At 45.4% G+C, this 21,214-nt stretch overlaps 1 protein-coding gene across 1 annotated transcript; it reads left to right on the top strand.

Moving 5' to 3' along the window:
* The first annotated feature begins 16,533 nt into the window (after window positions 1-16,533).
* LOC125525921 (fructokinase-2) lies at window positions 16,534-18,923 on the top strand. The gene is made up of 3 exons (XM_048690925.1): window positions 16,534-16,859; window positions 17,771-18,433; window positions 18,545-18,923. Exons 1-3 carry the CDS (start codon window positions 16,644-16,646, stop codon window positions 18,677-18,679), a joined length of 1,014 nt encoding a protein of 337 aa, XP_048546882.1. The 5' UTR covers window positions 16,534-16,643; the 3' UTR covers window positions 18,680-18,923.
* Window positions 18,924-21,214: the final 2,291 nt, after the last annotated feature.

The raw sequence follows: 21,214 nt of genomic DNA, 5'->3' as shown, positions 1-21,214 counted from the left end.
ATTAACAAAACCTTCCGGTTGTATCACATACAACCTTTCCTCAAAAATCATCGAGGAAACAATGGTTTTTGGCATCCTATCTGCAAGATTTCACAAATAATGCAGTAATTGCTAATATAATTCCAACAGACTCTTAGCATCGCTATGAGTGAGAAAGTCTCATCGCGGTCAACTCCTTGAACTTGTCGGAAAACATCTAAACGACAAGTCGAGCTTTCTTAATGGTGATACCTACCATCATTGTCCGTCTTCCTTTTAAAATCCATATGTACCTAACAGCCTTAGGACCATCAAGTAGTTCTCCCAAAGTCTACACTTTGTTTTCATATATGGATCCTCTCTCGGATTATATGGCCTCGAGCCATTTTGGAATCCAGGCCCACCATCGCTTCTCCATAGCTCGTAGGTTCATTGTTGTCTAGCAACATGACTTCCAAGACAGGATTACGTACCACTCTGAAGTAGTATGCATCCTTGTCATCCCACGAGGTTTGGTAGTGACTTGATCTGAAGTTTCATAATCACTATCATAAGCTTCCACTTCAATTGGTGTAGGTGCCACAGGAACAACTCCTGTGCCCTGCCACACACTAGTTGAAGAGACGGTTCAATAACCTCATCAAGTCTCCACCATCCTCCCACTCAATTCTTTCGAGAGAAACTTTTCCTCGAGAAAGGACCCGATTCTAGAAACAATCCCTTATTGCTTTCGGATCTGAGACAGGAGGTATACCCAACTATTTTGGGTGTCCTATGAAGATGCATTTATCCGCTTTGGGTTCGAGCTTATCAGCCTGAAACTTTTTCACATAAGCGTCGCAGCCCCAAACTTCTAAGAAATGACAGCTTAGGTTTCTCTAAACCATAGTTCATATGGTGTCATCTCATCGGAATTACGTGGTGCCCTATTTAAAGTGAATGTGGTTGTCTTTAATGCCTAACCCATAAACTATCGTGGTAATTCGATAAGAGACATCATGGTATGCATCATATCTAATAGGGTGCAGTTATGATGTTCGGACACACCATCACACTATGGTGTTCCAAGCTGTATTAGTTGTGAAACAATTTCCACAATGTCTTAATTCTGTGCCAAACTCGTAATTCAGATATTCATCTCTATGATCATATCATAGATATTTTATCCTCTTGTCACGACGATCTTTCAACTTCACCCTGAAATTACTTGAACCTTTCAATAATTCAGACTCGTGATTCATCAAGTAAATATACTCAACATCTACTCAAATCATCTATGAAGTAAGAACATAACGATATCCACTACATGCCTCAGCACTCATTGGATTGCACACATCAAAATGTATTACTTCCAACAAGTTGCTTTCTAGTTCCATTTTACTGAAAATGAGGCTTTCAGTCATCTTGCCCATGTGGTATGATTTGCATGTCTTAAGTGATTCAAAATCAAGTGAGTCCAAACAGTCCATTTGCATGGAGTTTCTTCATGCATATACACCAATAGACATGGTTTGCATGTCTCAAACCTTTCAAAACAAGTGAGCCCAAAGATCCATCAACATGGAGCTTCTTCATGCGTTTTATACCGATATGACTTACGTGGCAGTGCCACAAGTAGGTGGTACTATCATTACTATCTTTTGGCATGAACATGTGTATCACTACGATCGAGATTCAATAAACCATTCATTTCAGGTGTAAGACCATTGAAGGTATTATTCAAATAAACAGAGTAACCATTATTCTCTTTAAATGAATAATCGTATTGTGATAGACATAATCCAATCATGTCTATGCTCAACGCAAACACCAATCTCGATGGTAGAGGGAGTGTATGATATTTGATCAACCTTGGAAATACTTCCAACACATATCGTCATCTCACCTTTAGCTAGTCTCCGTTTATTCCGTAGCTTTTATTTCGAGTTACTAACACTTAGCAACCGAACCGGTATCTAATACCCTGGTGCTACTAGGAGTACTAGTAAAGTACACATTAACATAATACATCCAATATACTTCTATCGACCTTGCCAGCCTTCTTATCTACCAAGTATCTAGAGTAATTCTGCTCCAGTGGCTGTTCCCTTTATTACAGAAGCACTTAGTCTCGGGTTTGGGTTCAACCTTGGGTTTCTTCACTAGAGCAGCAGCTGATTTGCCATTTCATGAAGCATCCCTTTTTGCCCTTGCCCTTCTTGAAACTAGTGGTTTCACCAACCATCAACAATTGATGCTCCTTCTTGATCTCTACTTTTGTGGTGTCAAACATCGCGAATATCTCAAGGATCATCATATATGTCCCTGATATATTATAGTTCATCACGAAGCTCAAGCAGCTTGGTGGTAATGACTTCGGAGAACCATCACTATTTCATCTGGAAGATCAACTCCCACTCGATTCAAGCGATTGTTGTACTCAGACAATCTGAGCACAAGTTCAACAATTGAGCTTTTCTCCCTTAGTTTGCAGGCTAAGAAAATCGTCGGAGGTCTTATACCTCTTGACGTGGGCACGAGCCTGAAATCCCAATTTCAGCCCTCAAAACATCTCATATGTTTCGCGACGTTTCAAAACGTCTTCGGTGCCTCAACTCTAAGCCGTTTAACTGAACTATCACGTAGTTATCAAAATGTGTATGTCAGATGTTCGTAACATCCATAGACAACGTTCGAGGTTCAGCACACTGAGCGGTGCATTAAGGACATAAGCCTTCTATGAAGCAATGAGGACAAACCTCAGTTTATGGACCTAGTCCGCATAATTACTACTATCAACTTTCAACTAAATTTTCTCTAGGAACATATCTAAACAGTAGAACTGAAGCGCGAGCTACGACATAATTTGCGAAGACCTTTTGACTATGTTCAGGATAATTAAGTTCATCTTGTGAACTCCCACTCAGATAGACATCCCTCTAGTCATCTAAGTGATTACATGATCCGAGTCAACTAGGCCGTGTCCGATCATCACGTGAGACGGACTAGTCATCATCGGTGAACATCTTCATGTTGATCGTATCTACCATATGACTCATGCTCGACCTTTCGGTCTCTTGTGTTCCGAGGCCATGTCTATACATGCTAGGCTCATCAAGTCAACCTAAGTGTTTCGCGTGTGTAAATCTGTCTTACACCCGTTGTATGTGAACGTTAGAATCTAACACCCGATCATCACGTGGTGCTTCGAAACAACGAACTGTCGCAACGGTGCACAGTTAGGGGGAACACTTTCTTGAAATTATTATGAGGGATCATCTTATTTACTACCGTCGTTCTAAGTAAACAAGATGCATAAACATGATAAACATCACATGCAATCAAATAGTGACATGATATGGCCATCATCACTTTGCTCCTCTTGATCTCCATCTTCGGGGCTCCATGATCATCATCGTCACCGGCATGACACCATGATCTCCATCATCATGATCTCTACCATCGTGTCTTCATGAAGTTGTCTCGTCAACTATTACTTCTACTACTACAGCTAACGGTTAGCAATAAAGTAAAGTAATTACATGACGTTTATGTTGACACGCAGGTCATAAATAAATTAAGACAACTCCTATGGCTCCTGCCGGTTGTCATACTCATCGACATGCAAGTCGTGATTCCTATTACAAGAACATGATCAATCTCATACATCACATATATCATTCATCACATCCTTTTGGCCATATCACATCACATAGCATACCCTGCAAAAACAAGTTAGACGTCCTCTAATTGTTGTTGCAAGTTTTACGTGGCTGCTATGGGTTTCTAGCAAGAACGTTTCTTACCTACGCAAAAACCACAACGTGATATGCCAATTGCTATTTACCCTTCATAAGGACCCTTTTCATCGAATCCGATCCGACTAAAGTGGGAGAGACAGACACCCGCTAGCCACCTTATGCAACTAGTGCATGTCAGTCGGTGGAACCAGTCTCACGTAAGAGTACGTGTAAGGTCGGTCCGGGCCGCTTCATCCCACAATGCCACCGAATCAAGATTGGACTAGTAACGGTAAGCATATTGAACAAAATCAACGCCCACAACTACTTTGTGTTCTACTCGTGCATAGAAACTACGCATAAACCTGGCTCTGATACCACTGTTGGGGAACGTAGCATAAATTCAAAATTTTCCTACGTGTCACCAAGATCTATCTATGGAGTCATCTAGCAATGAGGGAGGAGTGGATCTACATACCCTTGTAGATCGCGCACGGAAGCGTTCAAGAGAACGGGGTTGATGGAGTCGTACTCGTCGTGATCCAAATCACCGATGATCCTAGCGCCGAACGGACGGCACTTCCGCGTTCAACACACGTACGGAGCAGCGACATCTCCTCCTTCTTGATCCAGCAAGGGGGGAGGAGAGGTTGATGGAGATCCAGCAGCACGACGGCGTGGTGGTGGAAGTAGCGGGATTCCAACAGGGCTTCGCCAAGCGCTGTGGGGGGAGGGAGATGTGTCATGGGAGGGAGAGGGAGGCGCCAAGGCTTAGGTGCGGCTGACCTCCCTTCCCCCCACTATATATAGGGCCAAGGGAGAGGGGGGCGCAGCCTTGGCCCTTCCTCCAAGGAAGGGTGCGGCCAGGGAGGAGTCCATCCTCCCCAAGGCACCTAGGAGGTGCCTTCCCCCTTTAGGACTCTTTCTTTCCCTTATCTCTTGGCGCATGGGCCTCTTGGGGCTGGTGCCCTTGGCCCATATAGGCCAAGGCGCACACCCCTACAGCCCATGTGCCCCCCCGGGGCAGGTGGACCCCCTTGGTGGACCCCCGGACCCCTTTCGGCACTCCCGATACAATACCGATAATGCGCGAAACTTTTCCGGCGACCAAAACAAGACTTCCCATATATAAATCTTTACCTCCGGACCATTCCGGAACTCCTCGTGACGTCCGGGATATCATCTGGGACTCCGAACAACTTTCGTGTTACCGCATACTAATATCTCTATAACCCTAGCGTCACTGAACCTTAAGTGTGTAGACCCTACGGGTTCGGGAGACATGCAGACATGACCGAGATGACTCTCCAGTCAATAACCAACAGCAGGATCTGGATACCCATGTTGGCTCCCACATGTTCCACGATGATCTCATCGGATGAACCACGATGTCAAGGACTTAATCAATCCCGTATACAATTCCCTTTGTCTAGCGGTACGATACTTGCCCGAGATTCGATCGTCGGTATCCTGATACCTTGTTCAATCTCTTTACCGGCAAGTCTCTTTACTCATTTCTAACACATCATCCCGTGATCAACTCCTTGATCACATTGTGCACATTATGATGATGTCCTACCGAGTAGGCCCAGAGATACCTCTCCGTTTACACGGAGTGACAAATCCCAGTCTCGATTCGTGCCAACCCAACAGACACTTTCGGAGATACCTGTAGTGTACCTTTATAGCCACCCAGTTACATTGTGACGTTTGGCACACCCAAAGCACTCCTACGGTATCCGGGAGTTGCACAATCTCATGGTCTAAGGAAATGATACTTGACATTAGAAAAGCTTTAGCATACGAACTACATGATCTTGTGCTAGGCTTAGGATTGGGTCTTTGTCCATCACATCATTCTCCTAATGATGTGATCCCGTTATCAATGACATCCAATGTCCATGGTCAGGAAACCGTAACCATCTATTGATCAACGAGCTAGTCAACTAGAGGCTTACTAGGGACATGGTGTTGTATATGTATCCACACATGTATCTGAGTTTCCTATCAATACAATTCTAGCATGGATAATAAACGATTATCATGAACAAGGAAATATAATAATAACTAATTTATTATTGCCTCTAGGGCATATTTCCAACAGGAGGGTGGGTAAAACTGAAGGAAATATACCCTAGAGGCAATAATAAAGTTATTATTTATTTCCTTATATCATGATAAAAGTTTATTATTCATGCTAGAATTGTATTAACCGGAAACATAATACATGTGTGAATACATAGACAAACAGAGTGTCACTAGTATGCCTCTACTTGACTAGCTCGTTAATCAAAGATGGTTATGTTTCCTAACCATGGACAAAGAGTTGTCATTTGATTAACGGGATCACATCATTAGTTGAATGATCTGATTGACATGACCCATTCCATTAGCTTAGCACCCGATCATTTAGTATGTTGCTATTGCTTTCTTCATGACTTATACATATTCCTATGACTATGAGATTATGCAACTCCCATTTGCCGGAGGAACACTTTGTGTGCTACCAAACGTCACAACGTAACTGGGTGATTATAAAGGTGCTCTACAGGTGTCTCCAAAGGTACATGTTGGGTTGGCGTATTTCGAGATTAGGATTTGTCACTCCGATTGTCGGAGAGGTATCTCTGGGCCCTCTCGGTAATGCACATCACTGAAGCCTTGCAAGCATTGCAACTAATGAGTTAGTTGCAGGATGATGTATTACGAAACGAGTAAAGAGACTTGCCGGTAACGAGATTGAACTAGGTATGGGATACCGACGATCGAATCTCGGGCAAGTAACATACCGATGACAAAGGGAACAACGTATGTTGTTATGCGGTCTGACCGATAAAAGATCTTCGTAGAATATGTAGGAGCCAATATGAGCATCCAGGTTCCGCTATTGGTTATTGACCAGAGACGTGTCTCGGTCATGTCTACATTGTTCTCGAACCCGTAGGGTCCGCACGCTTAAGGTTACGATGACAATTATATTATGAGTTTATGCATTTTTTATGTACCGAAGTTTGTTCGGAGTCCCGGATGTGATCACGGACATGACGAGGAGTCTCGAAATGGTTGAGACATAAAGATTGATATATTGGAAGCCTATGTTTGGATATCGGAAGTGTTCCGGGTGAAATCGGGATTTTACCGGAGTACCGGGAGGTTACCGGAACCCCCGGGAGGTATATGGGCCTTAGTGGGCCTTAGTGGAAGAGAGGAGAGGTGGCCATAGATGGGTCGCGCGCCCCTCCCCCCCTTGGTCCGAATAGGACAAGGAGAGGTGGCCGGCCCCCCTTCCTCCTCTCTCTCCTCTTTTCCCCCCTCCGCGAATCCTATTCCAACTAGGAAAGGGGGGAGTCCTACTCCCGGAGGGAGTAGGACTCCTCCTGGCGCGCCTCCTCTTGGCCGGCCAGCCCCCCCCCCTTTGAGCCTTTATATACGGAGGCAAGGGGCACCCCTAGAGACACAAGTTGATCCACGCGATCATATTCTTAGCCGTGTGCGGTGCCCCCTTCCACCATAGTCCTCGATAATATTGTAGCGGTGCTTAGGCGAAGCCCTGCGACGGTAGAACATCAAGATCGTCACCACGCCGTCGTGCTGACGGAACTCTTCCCCGACACTTTGCTGGATCGGAGTCCGGGGATCGTCATCGAGTTGAACGTGTGCTAGAACTCGGAGGTGTCGTAGTTTCGGTGCTTGATCGGTCGGGCCGTGGAGACGTACGACTACATCAACCAAGTTAACGCTTCCGTTGTCGATCTACAAGGGTACATAGATCACACTCTCCCCCTCTCGTTGCTATGCATCACCATGATCTTGCGTGTGCGTAGGAAATTTTTTGAAATTACTACGAAACCCAACAAAAACAAAAGACAACTTGGGACGGATGAAACAAACACCGTTGAGAAGAACTGATAATTGATATTGTTGATGTTGAAATGATCGGATCCACTTGGAGAGAAGCACACCGGTTGGAAAGAATTGACATGACATTCTCAATGATGACGAAGGATTGGTATTCATATAGGAATATGAGAACACCACTTAGGAAAGGTATGGAATCAACACTTGACTTTGAAGCAACTCGAATACCACAACTCAAAACAAAACAAAGGATTGGCTTACAGGATAAGTCGGAAACAAACATATGATAGACCCCATATCGTATCATGTGTCTGTTGGAAAGATATTCTAGGAGCTACTTGAATTCCCACTTATAAACTCCCTAAACTTTCTGGTTATGCAATCAGGTGTTGGGGATAGAGGGGAAGCATAATATCTCACCCAAAACTAGCAAATCCTACATCCAATTGTATCCATCCTTCAACACATAACCAAGAAACCTTCAAAAATCGTTTACCTCAACCTTCGAAAAGCATCCGTTATACGAGTTATGGAAATACTCCCGAACTCCCGCCCCAGTACTGGGTGGCGTTGAGGTTATCTCACCAACAACTGCATAAAGGAGATTTTCGATGTCGGCGAACTCAGGTATTCCAGAACTGCAACGATAAAATTGTGACGACAACACCTCGGAGCTCAACTCCCCGGGACACTGCCACAACCCCTAAATGTCAGGAGGCACCATGAACAATGTTCTCGTCACAAAACCATCGGAACGATTCCAAGATACCCGCGTGATCCTAAAAATAATTCGTGAAATTTGAGAAGAGAAGAGTCAAAACTCTACGTGAGGATGCCTCACCAAAGCGACGAAGGGACTGAGGAGTAAAAAGAATCCTACTCTCCGATATATATAATCCTATAAGACTCAACATTTTTCTAGACTCAACAACGCCAGTGATTCGATCAAGCAGGGGGCTCCTAAGTCGGGGAAGGCTCTGATTACCAACTTGAAACACCCACGATGCGGCTATATCTCCCACGTGTCGAATCCTACTCTAAGTCGTGCTCCGACACGTGGGAGATATAGCCGCATCGTGGGTGTTTCATCCACTCCTTGGTACCTCCCTGCTAAACTTATAGCAAGGCACACATCAGGTCTGGTACACAGCATTGCATACATGATAGAACCTATGGCTGAGGCATAGGGAATGGCCTTCATTTTCTCTCTATCTTCTGCAGTGGTCGGGCATTGAGTCTGACTCAACTTCACACCTTGTAACACATGCAAGAACCTTTCTTTAACTGATACATTTTGAACTTCTTCAAAACTTTATCAAGGTATGTGCTTTGTCAAAGTACAATTAAGCGTCTTGATCTATCTCTATAGATCTTGATGCCCAATATATAAGCAGCTTCCTCGAGGTCTTTCATTGAAAAATTCTTATTCAAGTATCCTTTTATGCTATCCAGAAATTTTGTATTATTTCCAATCAATAATATGTCATCCACATATAATATTAGAAATACTACAGAGCTCTCACTCACTTTCTTGTAAATACAGGCTTCTCCAAAAGTCTGTATCAAACCATATGCTTTGATCACACTATCAAAGTGTATATTCCAACTCCGAGAGGCTTGCACGAGTCCATAAATGGATCGCTGGAGTTTGCACACTTTGTTAGCACCTTTAGGATTGACAAAACCTTTTGGTTGCATCATATACAACTCTTCTTTAAGATATCCATTAAGGAATGCAGTTTTGATATCCATTTGCCAAATTTCAAAATCATAAAATACAACAATTGCTAACATGATTCTGACAGACTTAAGCATCGCTACGGGTGAGAAAATCTCATCGTAGTCACAACCTGAACTTGTCGAAAACCTTTGGCAACAAGTCGAGCTTTGTAGACAGTAACATTACTGTCAGCGACAGTCTTATTCTTGAAGATCCATTTATTCTCTATGGCTTGCCGATCATCGGGCAAGTCAACCAAAGTCCACACTTTGTTCTCATACATGGATCCCATCTCAGATTTCATGGCCTCAAGCCATTTCATGGAATCTGGGCTCATCATCGCTTCCTCATAGTTCGTAGGTTCGTCATGGTCTAGTAACATGACTTCCAGAACAGGATTATCGTACCACTCTGGTGCGGATCTACTCTGGTTGACCTACGTGGTTCGGTAACTTGATCTGAAGTTTCATGATCATCATCATTAACTTCCTCACTAATCGGTGTAGGAATCACTGGAACTGATTTTTGTGATGAACTACTTTCCAATTCGGGAGAAGGTACAGTTAACTCATCAAGTTCTACTTTCCTCCCACTCACTTCTTTCGAGAGAAACTCCTCTAGAAAGGATCCATTCTTAGCAATGAATATCATGTCTTTGGATCTGTGATAGAAGGTGTACCCAACATTCTCCTTTGGGTATCCTGTGAAGACAAATTTCTCCGATTTGGGTTCGAGCTTATCAGATTGAAGCTTTTTCACATAAGCATCGCAGCCCCAAACTTTAAGAAACGACAGCTTACGCTTCTTGCTAAACCATAGTTCATATGGTGTCGTCTCGACGGATTTAGATTGTGCCCTATTTAATGTGAATGCAGCCGGCTATAAAGCATAACCCCAAAACGATAGCGGTAAATTGGTAAGAGACATCATAGATTGCACCATATCTAATAAAGTACGGTTACGACGTTCGGACACAACATTACGCTGTGGTGTTCCAGGTGGCGTGAGTTGCGAAACTATTCCACATTGTTTCAAATGAAGACCAAACTCATAACTCAAATATTCACCTCCACGATCAGATTGTAGAAACTTTATTTTCTTGTTACGATGATTTTCCACTTCACTCTGAGATTCTTTGAACTTTTCAAATGTTTTAGACTTATGTTTCATTAAGTAGATATACCCATATCTGCTCAAATCATCTATGAAGGTCAGAAAATAACGATACCCGCCGCGAGCCTCAACACTCATCGGACCGCATACATCAGTATGTATTATTTCCAATAAGTCAGTTGCTCGCTCCATTGTTCCGGAGAACGGAGTTTTAGTCATCTTACCCATGAGGCATGGTTCGCAAGCATCAAGTGATTCCAAAATCCCATCAGCATGGAGTTTCTTCATGCGCTTTACACCAATATGACCTAAACGGCAGTGCCAAAAATAAGTTGCACTATCATTATTAACTTTGCATCTTTTGGCTTCAATATTATGAATATGTGTATCACTACAATCGAGATTCAACAAAAATAGACCGCTCATCAAGGGTGCATGACCATAAAAGATATTACTCATATAAATAGAACAACAATTATTCTCTGATTTAAGTGAATAACCGTCTCGCATCAAACAAGATCCAGATATAATGTTCATGCTCAACGTTGGCACTAAATAACAATTATTCGGGTCTAAAACTAATCCCGACGGTAGATGTAGAGGTAGCGTGCCAACGGCGATCACATCGACTTTGGAACCATTTCCCATGTGCATCGTCACCTCGTCCTTAGCCAATCTTCGTTTAATCCGTAGCCCCTGTTTTGAGTTGCAAATGTGAGCAACAGAACCAGTATCAAATACCCAGGCGCTACTACGAGCATTAGTAAGGTACACATCAATAACATGTATATCAAATATACCTTTCACTTTGCCATCCTTCTTATTCGCCAAATACGTGGGGCAGTTCCGCTTCCAGTGACCAGTCCCTTTGCAGTAGAAGCACTCAGTCTCAGGCTTAGGTCCAGACTTGGGTTTCTTCCCTTGAGCAGCAACTTGATTGTTGTTCTTCTTGAAGTTCCCCTTCTTCCCTTTGCCTTTTTATTGAAACTAGTGGTCTTGTTAACCATCAACACTTGATGCTCCTTCTTGATTTCTACCTCCGCAGCCTTTAGCATCGCGAAGAGCTCGGGAATTGTCTTTTCCATCCCTTGCATATTATAGTTCATCACGAAGCCTTTATAGCTTGGTAGCAGTGATTGAAGAACTCTTTCAGTGACACTATCATCAGGAAGATTAACTCCCAGCTGAGTCAAGTGGTTGTGGTACCCAGACATTCTGAGTATGTGTTCACTGACAAAACTATTCTCATCCATTTTGCAGCTATAGAACTTATTGGAGACTCCATATCTCTCAACTCGAGCATTTGCTTGAAATATTAACTTCAACTCCTGGAACATCTCATATGCTCCATGACATTCAAAACGTCTTTGAAGTCCTGATTCTAAGCCGTAAAGCATGGCACACTGAACTATCGAGTAGTCATCAGCTTTGCTCTGCCAGACGTTCATAACGTCCGGAGTTGCTCCTGCAGCGGGTCTTGCACCTAGTGGTGCTTCCAGGACGTAATTCTTCTGTGCAGCAATGAGGATAATCCGCAAGTTACGGACCCAGTCCGTGTAGTTTCTACCATTATCTTTCATCTTAGCTTTCTCTAGGAACACATTAAAATCTAAGGGAACGGTAGCACGGGCCATTGATCTACAACAATATAGATATGCAAAAAAACCTATCAGGTACTAAGTTCATGATAAATTAGAGTTCAATTAATCATATTACTTAAGAACTCCCACTTAGATAGACATCCCTCTAGTCATCTAAATGATCACGTGATCCATATCAACTAAACCATGTCCGATCATCACATGAGATGGAGTAGTTTTCAATGGTGAACATCACTATGTTGATCATATCTACTATATGATTCACATTCGACCTTTTGGTCTCAGTGTTCTGAGGCCATATCTGCATATGCTAGGCTCTTCAAGTTTAACCCGAGTATTCTGCACGTGCAAAACTGGCTTGCACCCGTTGTATGTGAACGTAGAGCTTATCACACCCGATCATCACGTGGTGTCTCGGCACGACGAACTGTAGCAATGGTGCATACTAGGGAGAACACTTATACCTTGAAATTTAGTGAGGGATCATCTTATAATGCTACCGCCGTACTAAGAAAAATAAGATGCATAAAAGATAAACATCACATGCAATCAAAATATGTGACATGATATGGCCATCATCATCTTGTGACTTTGATCACCATCTCCAAAGCACCGTCATGATCTCCATCATCACCAGCTTGACACCTTGATCTCCATCGTAGCGTCGTTGTCGTCTCATCAACTATTACTTCTACGACTATCACTGTGATAAAGTAAAGCAATTACATGGCGATTGCATTTCATACAATAAAGCGACAACCATAAGGCTCCTGCTAGTTGTCGATAACTTTTACAAAACATGATCATCTCATACAACAACTTATATCTCATCATGTCTTAACCATATCACATCACAACATGCCCTGCAAAACAAGTTAGACGTCCTCTACTTTGTTGTTGCAAGTTTTACGTGGCTGCTACGGGCTTCTGGCAAGAACCGTTCTTACCTACGCATCAAGACCACAATGATTTTTCGTCAAGTGTGCTGTTTTAACCTTCAACAAGGACCGGCCGTAGTCAAACTCGATTCAACTAAAGTTGGGGAAACAGACACCCCCTAGCCACCTATGTGTGAAGCACGTCGGTAGAACTAGTCTCATGAATGCGTTCATGTAATGTCGGTCCGGGCCGCTTCATCCAACAATACCGCCGAATCAAAGTAAGACGTTGGTGGTAAGCAATATGACTATTATCACGCATAACTCTTTATGTTCTACGCATAGACCTGGCTCGGATGCCACTGTTCGGGAACGTACTAATTCAAAAAAAATCCTACGATCAAGCAAGATCTATCTAGGTGATGCATAGCAACGAGAGGAGAGAGTGTGTCCACGTACCCTCGTAGACCGAAAGCGGAAGCGTTATGTTAACGCGGTTGATGTAGTCAAACGTCTTCATGATCCAACCGATCCAAGTACTGAACGTACGACACCTCCGTGTTCAGCACACGTTCAGCACAATGACGTCCCTCGAGCTCTTAATCCACTAAAGGGTCGAGGGAGAGTTTCTTCAGCACGACGGCGTGCTGACGGTGTTGATGATGTGATCCGCACAGGGCTTCGCCTAAGCACTACGACAATATGACCGAAGTGGTAAACTGTGGAGGGAGCACCGCACACGGCTAATGAACAATTGATGTGCCTTTGGGGTGACCCCCGCCCCCGTATATAAAGGAGGAGAGGGAGGAGGCTGGCGGCCATGAGGGGGCGCGCCAAGGGGGAGTCCAACTAGGATTCCCTATCCTAGTTGGACTCCCTTTCCTATTCCAAGAGGAGGAAAGAGGGGAGGAGAGGGAGAGGAAAGAGGGGGCCGCGCCCCCTCCCCCTGGTCCAATTCGGACTCCCTTGGGGGGGTGGGGCTCCACCCTGCGGGCTGCCCTCTCCTACTCCCTTATGGCCCATTAAGGCCCATAACTTTCCCAGAGGGTTCCGGTAACCCCTCGATTTCCCGATAAATATCCGAAATGTCATGAAACCTTTCCGGTGTCCGAATACCTTCGTCCAATATATCAATCTTTACCTCTCGACCATTTCGAGACTCCTCATCATGTCCGTGATCTCACCCGGGACTCCGAACAAACTTCGGTCATCAAAACACATAGCTCATAATACAAATCATCATCGAACGTTAAGCGTGCGGACCCTACGGGTTCGAGAACAATGTAGACATGACCGAGACACATCTTCGGTCAATAACCAATAGCGGAACCCGGATGCTCATATTGGCTCCTACATATTCTACGAAGATCTTTATCGGTCAAACCGCATAACAACATACGTTATTCCCTTTGTCATCGGTATGTTACTTGCCCAAGATTCGATCGTCGGTATCATCATACCTAGTTCAATCTCGTTACCGGCAAGTCTCTTTACTCGTTCGGTAATGCATCAGCCCGCAACTAACTCATTAGTCATATTGCTTGCAAGGCTTATAGTGATGTGCATTACCGAGAGGGCCCAAAGATACCTCTTGATACTCGGAGTGACAAATCCTAATCTCGATCTATGTCAACTCAACAAACACCATCGGAGACACCTGTATAGCATCTTTATAATCACTCAGTTGCGTTGTGACGTTTGATAGCACACAAAGTGTTCCTCTGGTATTCGGGAGTTGCATAATCTCATAGTCAGAGGAACATGTATAAGTCATGAAGAAAGCAATAGCAACAAAACTAAACGATCATAATGCTAAGCTAAAGAATGGGTCTTGTCCATAACATCATTTTCTAATGATGTGATCCCGTTCATCAAATGACAACACATGTCTATGGTCAGGAAACTTAAGCATCTTTGATTAACGAGCTAGTCAAGTAGAGGCATACTAGGGACACTCTGTTTCTCTATGTATTCACACATGTACTAAGTTTCCGGTTAATACAATTCTAGCATGAATAATAAACATTTATCATGATATAAGGAAATATAAATAACAACTTTATTATTGCCTCTAGGGCATATTTCCTTCACAAGCAGGTGTCGTACGTTCGGTACTTGATCGGTCGGAGCTAGAAGAAGTTCGACTACATCAACTGTGTTGTCAAACGCTTCCGCTTTCGGTCTACGTGGGTATGTAGACACACTCTTCCTCCCTCGTTTCTATGCATCTCCTAGATAGATCTTGCGTGAGCGTAGGATTTTTTTTTTGAAATTGCATGCTATGTTTCCCAACGGGAGGAGTACGCCGTAGGGAGCGGCCTCGGCGGGATAGGTGCAACACGGCGCACCTTTCGGATTTCGCAGACTCCGACATCGCACCGCCACACATCGCGGTGGTCTCGAAGCAGGCCATGGCCTGGGCCCTGGACCACTCCAAGACAACGATGGAGTCCAGCGGCACTATGTCTGCCGCCTCGATGAGGATATGGCCAAGTACAGCCAGGAGTGGGTTCTCCGCGAGTCCGCCACCAACGTTGCCTCCTCCCAGGCCCGCCGCCCTCTCCCTCCGCCCACGTCTTCAGTGTCGTGGTTGCACTGTGCACTACATAGGAGGAAGTGGGCAGAATAATCTGCGGGCGTCAGTTGGCTGCCGGAAAGCCTTGTCGTGACGCCACACCCTTCCATCGCCGGAAGCCCGACGACGACGACGACGAGATGACCGAGGAGCCGCTGGGCATGCTGGCATGGCTTATCAGGTCACCGTTAAGTATAAGGTAGTATAGGGTTAGGTTTTAGTTCACCGGACGAATCCAAAAATATATAAAAGTTATCCCGGTTTAAATGAATATTGTCTGGTTTGTTTGAGTTTTCATCAGATTTAATCAATTTTGTTAAGTTACGTTTGGAATGCAACTGGACATGCCCTTAGTCGCGGACTAGCATGGACTGAGTTTGCGGATAAAAATAGTGTGTCCGCTTCCCTATGTCCGCATGCAGCCATCCATCACGTGGACGATCTACCTCGAGGCCCCACTCAGCAGCGTCTGTGCAAGCTGCATGCACAAGATCCATGATCCATAGCTTTGATCTTGCGTCCGTTTCTGTTGGTGAGACCAGCCAGTCCCACCTAATTTAGTTGGATCCAAATACGTTTCAGGTGGCTCCGTAATCCAAGGGGGGTCCGTTACGATCGAGCTGACTCGCACCAAGGCCAGTAATCCGGAGTCGAGTACTCCTAATTGTTTGGAGACGAGATAACTCATAATCACAGTTGGTGGATAATTACTTCTCGTAGAGGGATCAGATCACGACCCGGTTTACTCGCCCGATAAGCACTGCCACGCCCACGGACAGCTGGGCCCGTCGCCACCAGCAACCTGATCCAACCCGCCATCGGCGGGCCCCAGGACCCCAAAACCCGTTCAAAGCTGGGTCCGGCCTGCCATCGGGCCCACACGTCGGTGGCCGAAGCACGCAGCGGCTAGATTAGCGGAGGCCGACGATTATCCACAACCCGAACACGGGCGGGGATCAGAGCTGTAACGGGAGACGGATAAGTCAGATAATTACTACGAGTATAACTCCTAATCACCGGCCCCCTCGGCCAAGCCAAAGAGCCTCGCCCTCGCCCTCGCCCTCGCCCCTTTATAAGCCCGCCCGCCTCGCGCCTCCAAACCCACCCACCACTAGCAGCTTTCCTCACGAGCTCGACCGATCGATCGAATCCTTCCGTCGCGTTCGCGTTTCCGTTTCGTGCGTTTAGACCAAGCTTCCAATGGCTCCTCTCGGTGACGCTGTTGCCCCCGCGGCGGCCGCCGCCGCCCCTGGCCTCGTCGTCTCTTTCGGCGAGATGTTGATCGACTTCGTGCCTGACGTTGCCGGCGTTTCCCTCGCCGAGTCCGGCGGTTTCGTCAAGGCCCCCGGCGGCGCGCCCGCCAACGTCGCCTGCGCCATCTCCAAGCTCGGCGGCTCCTCCGCCTTCATCGGAAAGGTACGCACCCGCCGATCGCCGTGTCACTTCTCGCTGTCTTTTTCTCTTCCGGCGGTTGGTGGGCTCGGATCTGGTGAGCTCCCGTCCGGATCGGAGGCTGGTGGCGCCGTAGGTGGGCCGTCTCTGTCCGTCCGATCATCGGTGCACGGCGCGGATCGGGCGTTGACTTGCTTAGGATTGTTGGTGGCACCGCAATGCTGCTCTGCAACTTTAACTTTTTTTCGGTCTTGAATATGATCTACTATTTGGGGGTAGGAAATCTTAGTTGTTGCATAGGACTGGAGGCAAAAGTGGTAGCAGCAGCAATTATTATCGCCGGCCAGCCGTGGGAGTGGAAGTGGGTGGCGCGAGACAAACGAGCCCTTTGTCCTCACGTGACCTCACCTCGCTTTTCCCAATATTATAATCTCGTTTGCATCGTCAATTTTTTTCTCGACAAATAAATTAATTAATTGTTGACAACTTTGATATTGAATCAGTCGCGCTCTTAGGCTCCATCGATAATTTTTGGCATTAGAATTGTTGAATTGGATAGAATAGAAATAGATGCTTTGGCCCCGTCTGTGTTGGGTAGCCGCTCGATGATGCCCATGCCTTTGTTGGCCTTTCGGATCACGTGTAGTTTAACATAATCCCACTTGCACGCTTCCACTGTTTATACCCCATGAGCCATGGTGGGTCCCTGCTGACTCGGATCTGGCGGCTGTTGTTACCAGCATCTCAGGTCATTGATCCGTCCAAATCTAACATTAATCCACTCTGACACAAGAAGCATCCTTCTTAGTACATTATTTTTCAAAGATTAATGCATTATTTTTTATTAACATTTGGTTATTTTCATTCGGTCGGCGCAACAGTATATTGACTTATCTTTAAATTCTTACTATATCGAACGGTTTTGTGTTTTGCAGTTTGGCGACGACGAGTTCGGCCACATGCTGGTGGAGATCCTGAAGCAGAACGGCGTGAACGCCGAGGGCTGCCTGTTTGACCAGCACGCGCGCACCGCGCTGGCCTTCGTCACGCTCAAGTCCAACGGCGAGCGCGAGTTCATGTTCTACCGCAACCCGTCGGCCGACATGCTGCTCACCGAGGCCGAGCTCAACCTGGACCTGATCCGCCGCGCCCGCATCTTCCACTACGGCTCCATCTCGCTCATCACCGAGCCCTGCCGCTCGGCCCACGTCGCCGCCATGCGTGCCGCCAAGTCGGCCGGCATCCTCTGCTCGTACGACCCCAACGTGCGCCTGCCGCTCTGGCCCTCTGCGCAGGCCGCCCGCGACGGCATCATGAGCATCTGGAAGGAGGCTGACTTCATCAAGGTGAGCGACGAGGAGGTGGCCTTCCTCACCCAGGGCGACGCCACTGACGAGAAGAACGTGCTCTCCCTCTGGTTCGAGGGCCTCAAGCTGCTCATCGTCACCGACGGTGAGAAGGGGTGCAGGTACTTCACCAAGGACTTCAAGGGCTCGGTGCCCGGCTACTCTGTCAACACCGTGGACACCACCGGCGCCGGCGACGCCTTCGTCGGCTCCCTCCTCGTCAGCGTCTCCAAGGACGACTCCATCTTCTACGTAAGAAACTAAGTCAATCACCGATACAAGAAGAATTATTAATCAGCTGACTCAACTCCATTATGATGAATATATGTTGCTAATGATGGTGTTTTCTTTCTGATTGGACAGAATGAGGCCAAGCTGAGGGAGGTGCTGCAGTTCTCGAACGCTTGCGGCGCCATCTGCACCACCAAGAAGGGAGCCATCCCGGCGCTGCCCACCACCGCCACCGCCCTGGAGCTCATCAGCAAGGGCAGCAACTAGAGACGCATTGTGTCGCGCCATCGGGGTTGAATCTTAGGAGTTTTAGCTGCACTTTTATTATTATTATTAGGGATGAATTGAGTTTAGTTCGTGAGTCAAGTGTGTGTGACCTCGTGGGCGCTTAATAAAAAGCAAGCATGTGTGGTGATTTTGGTTGCGGTCTTTGTGTAAGGAGGCTACTGATTGTTGTAGCCTTCACCCAAACTTTATCAGAGTCTTTAATGAATGGACAAGTTTATCAAAATCTTGTTCTGCTAGCTTCAGTTTCTTTCTGACGCGGTCATAAATTTTTGCACCATCAGTGATGTTTTCGTAATCCCTTAACACAGTTTTACTATTTTTCAGATGTCTGTTTTTAAATTCAGCTCAGGTCGTTTTTCTATCCGTTGGATCCACACAAATCTCTGTGCGTTGGTTTGTCCTCAGTCTCGGCGTACCGGGTCATCCTGTCGCAGTTTTCCATTCAGTCGGTGGGGGGCGGCTACTTTTGTCTTGGCTGAGGAGGGGATTGACGGAGGAGGGGCGGAGACGGCGGAGGGAAGGTGGGGCTCCTCGCCGGTGATTAGCAGCAGGTCGTCCAGGCGGAGATGGCGCGCGGCGGGTCCCCAGCAAAGAGCGCTTGATTGCGGGAGGCGTATTTCACAGGGATGACCACAGGTACAGGAGATGTTGGTCTGGAGGGAGCTCGGGGAGCTCTCCCGTCGTGCTCGCCACCAGCGCCCGTCGATGGGGGAGGTAGTAGTCGCCGCGGTGGGAAGCAAGGTACTTTTCCCCCTGTCTCCCTGCTGTTATCGCTCTGCCCAATTTGTCCGTGTGTTGCTCGATGTGATATGCCTCTCCGCGCGTTCGATTCAGTTCGTCATGGTCGTCGCAGGTGTCACTCAGTTAGTTGGTTGTTTGGCCAGGAATGTTCGTGATAGCTTAGTTCATCAGGAACGCTCCTGAAATTTTAATCTGTAGTTGATTCACTTATTTATCACAATAATTCATCAGTTTTGTAAATGCTCAGTGCTCTCAGCTCTTATGTTGCTCACTCTTCAAGCTTACATCATTCTTTAGTCATTCAGTCCTGAGATTTTAGTTATATATCAGTCTTCAGACAGTTTTGTTTTTTCAGTCATTAGTGTACTTCTTCATAGTTGTTCAGTGTTGGGTCTTTTCTTTATTTTCAGTCTTTTAGCTTTCATTTCTTCATTTTTTTCAATCACTCTGAAATGCAGCTTCCAAAATCTTTGGCTCTCATTTCATTAATGTTCCATTTAGTTGAATAGTGTGTCTTCTCTCTTCACTTTCAGTATTTCAGTTTTAGTAATTGTTCAGATCGTCGCCACATCTTCTGCTAGTCTAAATTCTGTATCATGCCCATTAGTATCAGTCAATGTTCACAGAGTTGACTCATCGGTCAATGTTCAGAGAGCATGCATCATTGTTCAGTTGTTCACTCAATCATGTGTTATTATTATCAGTATCTCCAGTTCACTCTAGTGTTTCTTCAGTCTATTTTTTTGCTGTCTCCAGTCTCTCTTTTTTCCGAAAACTGATCGCTGGAAGTTCATCTTAGCTGCATCAAGGACCAAGTGTAGTATCTGCAACCAAGTTCAGGATTCAATATTTGGACCCCAAGTATTCAGTTTCAGTTTTAAGTTTTAGCAGTGTAGTATTTGTACCCGAGTTCTTCAGGTCTCAGTTTCTTTAACAAAGAGCGGCGTCAGTTTCAGGTTCCAGAAGGTGTCATTTCTTCAGTCTGCAGAAGGTGTCATTTTCAGGTTTCAGTATGTCTATTTTTCTGTTTTTCATTTTAGTTATGGACACTTAATTAGGGTGTCACATAGGCAGCACCCATGCTATTCATTCCTGAAAGAATAACAACACCGATGTATCTTTTTCAGAACTCATGTGTGTGGCTAGCAGCCAGTTTGAACCTACTCCCTCTTTAAAGAAATATAAGAGTGTTAGCATTTCTTTACAGAGGGAGTATTAATTAAGCTATCAGTTTATTATTTTTCAGTTCGTGTTTTATAATTGTTTTCTTAGTATATTTGGTGCATGATCAATTATCAGAATTGTTAATTCACTCAGGTTTCATCCTGCTGGGTTCAGGTCAGGTGCATTGTTGATGTTTATTTTCTAAGACTTGTCAATTTAAATTTAGCCTTTTTTCAGTCTTCTGCAGGAAGGTGATCACATTTTTTCTTTGAGTTCTTCTCAAGTAGAATAGCAAGGACACAAGTAAGCCTTATCTAACTCTAGTACAAATTCTTTTTTATGTATAAACTTATTTATGCATATGACTAGTTTTTGCAAGCAGAATCATTTTTTTGTTTTTCAATCGAGCTAAATTTTGTTGGCCTTTGTTTTCTCCCTGCAGTGTGTCTCACACATAGGCACACGGGGGTGTTGAGAGAATGCAACATGTAGGAAAAATGGAAATCTCAGGGAAGGGAGGACATTTTCTCTCTCTTCAGTTTAAGTCATTGTTCATTCGTCAGTGTTGTTCCTTGTTCTTATCAGTACCCTTTCGTCAGTGCTTATTTC

This window comes from Triticum urartu, chromosome 7 (genome assembly GCF_003073215.2).
Source record: "Triticum urartu cultivar G1812 chromosome 7, Tu2.1, whole genome shotgun sequence".
NCBI classification, from domain to species: Eukaryota; Viridiplantae; Streptophyta; class Magnoliopsida; order Poales; family Poaceae; genus Triticum; species Triticum urartu.
Note: the sequence above shows the minus strand (reverse complement) of the source record. Positions and strands in the feature narration are given on the sequence as shown.

Bases quoted from the DNA above. Each gene is read 5' to 3' on its own strand.
- LOC125525921 (XM_048690925.1), top strand. From the start codon at position 16,644: ATGGCTCCTCTCGGTGACGCTGTTGCCCCCGCGGCGGCCGCCGCCGCC. The intron at 16,860-17,770 runs GTACGCACCCGC...TGTGTTTTGCAG, and splicing joins CCTCCGCCTTCATCGGAAAG to TTTGGCGACGACGAGTTCGG. The intron at 18,434-18,544 runs GTAAGAAACTAA...CTGATTGGACAG, and splicing joins AGGACGACTCCATCTTCTAC to AATGAGGCCAAGCTGAGGGA.